The sequence below is a fragment of the Pholis gunnellus genome, assembly GCF_910591455.1.
Source record: "Pholis gunnellus genome assembly, chromosome: 13".
NCBI classification, from domain to species: domain Eukaryota; kingdom Metazoa; phylum Chordata; class Actinopteri; order Perciformes; family Pholidae; genus Pholis; species Pholis gunnellus.
The window spans coordinates 23,008,052-23,016,443 of record NC_136540.1 but is presented as its reverse complement, the minus strand read 5'-3'; the positions used below and the strand labels follow the sequence as shown (position 1 = coordinate 23,016,443).

Sequence of the window (8,392 nt, the reverse complement as noted above, 5' to 3'; positions counted from 1 at the left end):
ACTCCGTTCTTGGATTCTCCGTTCACTGTGGAGGCGTGGGAGAAAACAATACTTCAAGAGCTCAAGGTAACACGATGAAAAACAAATATTCGTGTCAAAGGGGAAGTCTTTTTTGAACCATCTTGCAGAGGGAGATTTGGATGTAGAGTAGTGTTGAGTGTGCCGTGAGTTCTCTGTGTTCAACTATCTCTACAGGACATTTGTCACACTATGTCAAAGAGAAAGCAAAATGAGTTTTATTAAATCAAATAAATAGCTTGATTTTTATTCAAATACAAACATTCAATCTATACTAATAACAAGTGTATAAAAATAATGAAATGATACAATTTTGTTTGTACAGCCTTTTGGTTTTGTTTTACGAAAATCTTCCTGATCATCCTCGGAGCTTCAGATTTAAAGTGCAAGGTGTGTGATAGAGGAAGTACCGCTGATTAATGGAAGAGGTTCCTCCTCGGGTTCACCGAGAACTCGGTCAATCATTCTGTGTAGATACAAAAATATATAGAATTAAAAATATGAACTTGTTGACAAGAATAATTAGTCATTATTAGTGTTTTGAGAGGCATAATAAGTGTTTGGGTTGTCCGTCCGGTCCATTCATGTGAAAGGGATATCTCAGAATTTTCATCAAATTTGGCACAAAGTACCACTTGGATTCAAGGATGAACCATTGGTCACCCATTAGTTTGTGGTCTACAGCTTTGAAGCCTCTAGTTCAGCGTGTGTGCCGCCGCCATCTTGTTTATTTGGCTGTCGCAATTTTGCTTTTTTGCAACCAGAAGTGACACGAGAGGGCGGAGCTAAGTTCAAATGTACGCTTGATAAGACATTCTTCGGCGACCGAAAGGTTACAATTAACTTACTCTTACTTAAAATACTCTGTGAAAGTTCTAAGACGCAAAACACAGCTAACTCCCAGACCGGACATCGCCGTGGCAGTGACCTGTCAATCACAATGTAGCCCCGCCCTAAAGCATACGCTGCTTTATGGTCTATTTGACTCTAAATGGACCATCATTTACTAAATGAACATCATGCTGTATTGAAGAAGACTTGAAACTAGAGATTGAGACCATAAACTCATGTTTACAATGTTTACTGAGGGAATAAAGGTAATTGCAAACAGACGAGTCACTACCTGATGGCCAGTAGAGAGAATGCAAGTTTAAGGCACTTCTGCATCGGCTTCCATTTTCAAACCCGAATGTTCACACCTGGGATGAATTGTTTTGATTTTAGAGGTCAAAGGTCATTGTGACCTCAAATCTGTCCCGTTCTCGTGAATGTAATATCCAAGGAACGCCCTGGGGGAATTTCATCACATCTTGCACACAAACATCCACCTGGACTCAAGGATGAACTGATTAGAATTTTGAGGTGTGTGACCTCACATAACACATTTGTGGCCATAACTCAAGAATGCATAATGTTAATTATGATGATTTCATACAAATGTCTAAAAGTATAAAATGATGAACGGATGCGGATGTATGATACAACTTGGCTGGTTGGGCGGATCCACCGCGAGGTGCTAACTCAAGTTAATTCCTCAAAAGCAACGATGCATTTGAGCAATTCTAATCACATTGTACAGAATACAGAGAATTACATCTCCATTGCATAGCCATACCGTACCTGCATTTGTTCATATATCCAGTTGATAAAGTAGGTGACATTGCCGTAGACTCCTGGCTTGTTGCGCAAAGCACATCCGATCCCCCAGCTAGTGTCCCCTGCCAGCCACCATACATCTCCCTCCTTGACCACCAGGGGCCCTCCACTGTCACCCTGCAGGAGACCATATCTCAGGTCAGTGTGTTTGTGTGTGTTGAAGTGACAGAGAGAACGAACTCAGACTAACCTGACATGTGTCGACTCCTCCCTGCAGCTTGCCGGCACAGATCATGTTCTCAGTGATTTTTCCATCTAACACCTGAGCGGTGTTACAGGTGTCTCTGCTGTAGATGGTTACCTGGGCCTGATTTAGTCCGTCCGGGGATGGTCCTGAGAAATATGAATGATTACCACATACAGTTAGCTCAGTCAATAATTTAAAAAGCACTGTTCCCTTAGTTGGACTTTCAGCCTTAAAAAAGGGGGCCCTGAGGCATTTTGGACAAATCTAGAGAGGAGGAATGAAAAGTTCAGAAAACTACTCATGGAAAGTTGGAAAATATATACACCAAATGAGCGCTCTGCTCCCCATCCTGTGATCCAGGCTTGACGTCCAGCAGAGAGGTCCATGCCAGTGTTGGGGAGACACACGGGCTTCACCGTTCCTGAGACATAAACATGTCTTAAAGTTTTGCCGTTACCAATGAAGAAATTATCTTTCAAATGGTGAAATATAACTTTTGCTTGCAAATACTCACTTGTGATTTCAAGAGGCGCATCGAGCTTCAGGAGAGCAATGTCATTGTCGTTAGTTTGCGTGTCGTATTTTTCATGACTGATAATTTTGTTAACTGTTTTGCCAGTGCTGAAGATCATCTGATGCAAGCTCACGTCACCTGACTGTACCATCCACAGTCCAGGATTAGAGTACCTGCCAAGAGGTCAAAAACAGAGATAGGGAAAATTATTTTCTGAATGTCTGTCGCAACAAGGAAATGTAAATAGTATAAAGGGACCTTAAATGGCGTAAAGACTGGGCACTCACGTCTCAAAGCAGTGTGCAGCCGATAGGATCCAATAAGGGCTGATGATGGAGCCGCCGCAAATGTGTTGACGGTTGATCTGGAGACTGACCTGCCACGGCCAGGCCCCTTTTGCTGCCTGCGAACCACCCACAATGCGAGCACTGGGGGCTGCTGAACTTACTCCGCATTCTGAGGGGGGGGGGGGGGGGGAAGAAGCTTGATTTAACAAAAGAAAAGTGTCTGGATAGCTAATCCCACTTTCAGAACTTTGCTCTTATCACCTAAATTCCTACATATTTCAGTGCTGTAGTTATTTCCGAAGTAAAGCAATATTTTACCAATACATTGAAGCTTGACTGCTGTGTTGAAGCAAAGGAGGCTGCAAAGGAAAGGATGACAGCAATTGATCTTCAAGACAAAAAAATGTTTGGGTGTGGTAAGACTGATTCAGTCTATACTGTGTATGGGGTAAATATGCAGTGATGAGTGGGGTGTTATACCTGTATGAGAGATAGGACTGTATATTTGATCCATGGTTACTTCCAGGCTTCAGCTTCATGTATCCCTTCGAGGCCAAAGAACCTGCACTGGTTTGGGTGGAGGACACATAATCCTGCCTGTGGGATGGACAAAAGTGTGATCAGTGCGGGAAGATCAACACCCTTAAAAAGTTTAGATATCAGTCAGTCAAGTCATGCGTTGTTGATATGACGGAGGTTCCTCTCAGACTGCAGCTATAAAAAATATGTTAATCTGCACAATGTTTTCCATTTTTTTACTAAATCAGTGAAGGCACTTCATTCTTTAAAATTACTAAGAGGAACTTTTATTTTGTGCTGATTTTGGCGGCCCCTGTGGACAAAAGCAGTAGTGTTTCTGAGCACCAGAGTCCCTTCAGAAAATCTCTCATTTTACAGCATGCAGTAGGGTCTGACAGTCTGCTGTGCCTCCCTTCCCTCCAGCGGGCCCAGTAATACGGCCTGGGTCTCCAGCAGCGTAGTGTCGGCTCCCAGCGGGGACCTGCAGAGCAGCGAGGGGAAGCTCTGCCCCTGGCCGGAGGAGGAGCCGCTGCTGCCGGGCGCTGAGCTCTCCTCCTCCCGCCGGAGCTCCGACTACAGGTCAAGGAGCTGCTGGAGGCCCCGCTGGAGTCTGAGCTGAAGGAGTTTTCTGGTGAACCTTCATGATTTTGTCTGATTTTGCAAGGAATCCGACGGATGACGAGCACAAAGAATAGAAATATAGCCAATCTTCTCCCTGATGGTCTTGTTTACTTATGTAGGTCATATAGAGTCATCAGTATGAAACTGACTGTTTCACTAGCAGTTAAAAGTTCCTCACATGGACTTCAAGTGCTCCTTAAAATATCAAATGTTGGCCTCTTTGCTTCAGGTTGCTGCTATTCCTAAAATCATTTTGTTTTTCAACGGTAATTATTAGCTTCATGTGACACAGACAGTCGACAAATAGTTTCAGTGGCTTTTCCTTTCTGACAAGAATGTATTATGAGGAAAACAATGAGTGCTTTGGTATTTTAGCATGGAAATTCTAAGATACCAGTAGCAAATGAATTGCACAACGTTATGCAGTGTGTGTTGTGCAGCAGTTAGACTCTGCAGAATGGGGGCGTGTGAACAGTGGTGAAGAAGGCCATCAGCACCTCTTGTACCCCATGTGCTCACACACAGCTCTCCCGTAGTTGTTGTTCCAGTTTTCAGCACACACCGGCATCCACGTCTGCCTGTCTGATGAGTAACCCTCCAGCATGAAGTTGGTCCCGTGGAGGCGAACTGTGAAGCAGACAGGACAACGCTTTTTAGCCGCCATGACGTTCACTGACTGAATGTATGTATGCATGTGTAGGTGCTGATGTTAACGTCTCACAGCACTGAGATTCATCCTCTCCGTGAGGACAGTCCTCTACACCGTCGCACCACTGGGAGGGGCTCAAACACTTCCCACCACTTCCACACGACTTCGCCATTAAACATTGGTAGTACACTGCAAACACACATGTACAGCGTACAGCACACATGCAACAGCACACAGGAAATCAAACTCATGCGATGACAAAAAACATGTTATGCGGCTACAAAGATCTTCGAATGAACTTACAGAAGTACCAGAGCAAGAGGCTGATAATTGCCAAGATGAGAAGCACAGACAGGGATGCACACAGGATGTATTTCCTCTGACATTTCTTTGTTCCTGCAACGCAAGACAAACAAACATTTTGGGATGACACTGATTAAGTAAAAGAAATATACGAATTGCATGCTCCACAAGATTTGAACAATGTCACACATGCAAACAGATCTTAGCAGATACAAAAACTAAACGTTCTATAGATCTAAAACACAGTTTAAGTCTCTAACACAAAACTAACTGAGTGAAGCTTCTTCTAGCTGCATAATGTTTATGAAGAATATAAATGATATGACTACAACTAGGAGGGCTTTGTGTTGATGCTAAATTGCTTTCTTTTAAATCTACTGTATTGTCCAATAACTTTCCATAAATGTCTTTATGTTTCAAAACTATAACACCTTCATAACAAGTATAAAAAGATGATTAAAAGAGAAGTAATCGTAGCAGCCTAATAACAAACTGAAGAGAGGGTACAGCATCGTTATGGAAGAGCAGGGTCTTTGATATTTTTCTCATCCTAGATCAATATTATATTTAATCTTATAACTATTCTATGTTCCTCATCATTTTGAATGCAAACTTTAGTGGATTATGTAAAAATGATTGTTCCATTTATATAAAGCAGACATGGTAGGGGGTTGGAGGTGTTTTCCCAGTCAAGGAGAGCGTCCATTGAAACTTTCAGCGAAGGGGAGGCCTGCAGGGAGATCATGCGTTCGGCTGTGAGTGTGTGTATCTGTGTGTCCGTCTACTGCTGGACCGATTAGACTAATATTTGCGTTGCATATTTATGACTGTTTGCTCAAGGACCTCTCGTGGTTGTGGTGATTGATACTTTTTGAAGACCCTATTGTGTGTTTTATTGAGTCGTTGACTGCTGACTCCTCACCCCTCTTAACCGGCCAAGTGACTTGTGAGGGGAGCTGAAGACCTTGCAGAGACATGCATTCCATTGAGTGAACATCTTTTTGTTTAAACAGTGAACCATAAGGTTCCGCTGCCTTCCCCATCCCAATCATTTAAATGCACCACAAATTAGTCACCAATGTGATGGTAAAGTGCTTGAAACATGGCCATAATGGGTATTTAAAGTATCGCTCCGATAAAAGATGTTCTAACATAATGATCTTTGTGAGGTAATTCATTTTATACACAGTATATCTCAGTAACTAGAGTCTCATTGGTTTAATCAGTCGAGCTTTAGGTAAGGCCAGACTTTCTGTTTCTAGTATGAATACAAATAAGTTAATTATTAAATGAGATGCTTTTGTTCTGGATATTTGCCTTCTGACTGATTGGAACCACCACGCAGTATCGCTTTACAAAAGGCTCGTGACACAACATGAGTCATCCGTTTTTTGTACCTGTCTTTCGTCCCGTGTTATGCGGCGTTCCAGGTGTCACGGTGTGGTGGGTGTTGATGGTTTTGGGAGACACAGCTACGTAGCTGGGGGTCACTTGTGGGAGGTAAGGGTAGATACCCTGCTGTGGGGCACTAGGGGGGGGTCTCCTCTCCTCATGCTGGAAACCTACGTTGTCATAGGTGGGACCATTTGCCTGGAGATACAGTAAATAGATTTAAGGAATAAGAATAGATAACACAAGGTGATCTGGATTTACTCAAAAAAATCTATCATTTCACATTAGAAGACATGGTGATCAGTGAAATAAGGAGTCAACTGTTCAAAATAAGTAGAGAAAATATATGAAAACAATGGAAATATTGTCTTTTGCTATGAAACTGAACTTACCTGATTATCATTCATAATGGAACCGGTTACGCTGCCTGGGGAGGGAGACTGTGGAACCTCAAAAAGGTTTCAAAGCATTTGAATTAAAATGAGCGAAGAACTGGTCACGAGTATAATAGGCGACATGACTCAGCTTATGACTAAACTGGAGCATAGATTACAGCAATTTTCAGAAAACAAAACCATTAGATTGAAAAACTTGCTTATTAAAATGTAAGGTCACAAGAAAGAACACAACAAATATAAAGCAGAAATACACATTCTCTTCCAAAACACTGATAATTCCCAGGTTTTAAAGAAAGAACTCCAAATTTCAAAAACACAATTTCAAAAACGCTCACACGCCACCTGAGTAGGCTGACTTAGTTTAAAAACCCATTTATCCACATTGTTCACCAGATTTCCACCTACCTTGATATCTCCACAAATTCTTTAAGCACTCTGACTCTGATGTCTGCCTCTCCGTCTCTCTCTCCGTCTCTCCCCCCCCCCCCCCCCCCCCCCCCCCCAATACCATGCTGTGTGATATGCATATACTGGGATTTGCACCAATGACATTACCTCCTCGAAGCCCGTCTGATTTTACGCAACAGTTGGAAATTAGTCTGCAGACAAATCTAATTTTGATGCAGGAAACCTTGCAGAATTTCTATTCAAATTAGAGACATTCAATAAAAAAACTAGAATGTGGTCTTTTAAACTAAAACTGCACAGAAATTGTAATGTTCCATATAAGTCCCTCGATAAAGTGCAATTTCTTGAAAAAGTGAAAATAGTAAACGTGTCATGTAACATGTTATATATATATAACTTTATATTATATACAATATAAACACAGTGTGACTGAGAGGAAAAGTCAACAGGTGACAAGCCGTCATTCAGACAGGGCCCTATAGGACAAAACACAAAGTATAAGTCAAGTGGAAAAGGCATAAAAGACTTGGTTCTTACATTGCTATTGTCCAATCCGCCAAACAAGAAGTGTCTGATAGTTTAATCAGTAACGTCCAAACAAACGGGTAAGTGGCTTAAAAATACTTTGGGCCGGAGGACTTTCAGACCCTGTTAATATTTAACTGTGTTAACTGACAGGAACAGGAAGGAATGAAGGAGCAGTAAGCCGTCCAGTGAGAGACTGAACAGAAATACCATCCGAGTGACATCACCTCAAACGTAGGATACTTTTTACATACTGCATATAGATATAGATATATCCCATCATTTCACTCACTGTCCAAGGATATGGTCTAAATTACATGTAAATATAATGTGGGTCACAAAAACATGTTGCTTTATAGATGAGACTTGTGTTTAGGGTTTTTGCAAAAAGGGTTCAACAAATCTGTAATGTGCGTGAAAAAAGGTGTTGGTAGCTAATCGAATGGTTTTATGCGTTTCGTTTGCACATAGAGTTTAAGCATGTGGGGGATTGTTAAAACAGCACCATTCAGAAACAGTGTTGGGGAGATTTGTATACATTTTGGGGGACTTTAAAGACCTTTTTACGGAAGTTAATTGTTAATCGTTACCTAAGTATGAGGAAACTGCAGAGTTTGTAATGATGCCCATAAATGAACTTGGTATGATTTTCCCATAAATGTATTAAAAAGAAATGACCAGCTATGTACTACCTGCGTTTTAGGAAAAAGCTGAATTATTGGATAATGTTTGGAGTCATTTTCTAAATATTCGAGTTAATTTCCAAAGAATTTCAAAAGCCTTACTTGCTCATGAATTTTGCAGACCTGTGAAATGAAGTGTGACTTAAATATATTGTGCATGTTTGATGGGTATGTTTTGTATAGTATTTTAATAAACAAAATGCATTAGTTTGTTGAAGGAGTTTTGTGTTTG

At 41.4% G+C, this 8,392-nt stretch overlaps 1 protein-coding gene across 3 annotated transcripts; it reads right to left on the bottom strand.

Moving 5' to 3' along the window:
- Positions 1-213: 213 nt before the first annotated feature.
- Positions 214-7,611, bottom strand: tmprss2 (transmembrane serine protease 2). 3 transcript variants are annotated; one of them, XM_079171207.1, is made up of 14 exons: positions 7,490-7,611; positions 6,539-6,595; positions 6,152-6,344; positions 4,755-4,847; positions 4,524-4,640; positions 4,300-4,429; positions 3,143-3,259; positions 2,981-3,021; positions 2,663-2,831; positions 2,376-2,548; positions 2,187-2,282; positions 1,865-2,007; positions 1,639-1,791; positions 214-484 (listed from the first exon to the last, which is right to left on the bottom strand). In XM_079171207.1, the coding sequence occupies exons 2-14, from the start codon at positions 6,551-6,553 to the stop codon at positions 476-478; spliced, it is 1,449 nt and encodes a 482-aa protein (XP_079027333.1). In that variant the 5' UTR covers positions 6,554-6,595; positions 7,490-7,611; the 3' UTR covers positions 214-475. The 3 variants fall into 3 exon arrangements, with proteins under 3 accessions (XP_079027333.1, XP_079027335.1, XP_079027334.1); XM_079171209.1 differs by having other exon boundaries at positions 6,539-6,586; positions 7,490-7,578; XM_079171208.1 differs by lacking the exon at positions 7,490-7,611 and adding an exon at positions 6,950-7,005.
- Positions 7,612-8,392: the final 781 nt, after the last annotated feature.

Excerpts from the sequence above, each read along its gene's own strand:
- tmprss2 (XM_079171207.1), bottom strand. Across the intron at positions 3,022-3,142 it reads CAGTCCTATCTCTCATACAG|CCTCCTTTGCTTCAACACAG; the intron begins GTATAACACCCC and ends TTTCCTTTGCAG. Across the intron at positions 2,008-2,186 it reads GGGAGCAGAGCGCTCATTTG|GACCATCCCCGGACGGACTA; the intron begins GTGTATATATTT and ends CATATTTCTCAG.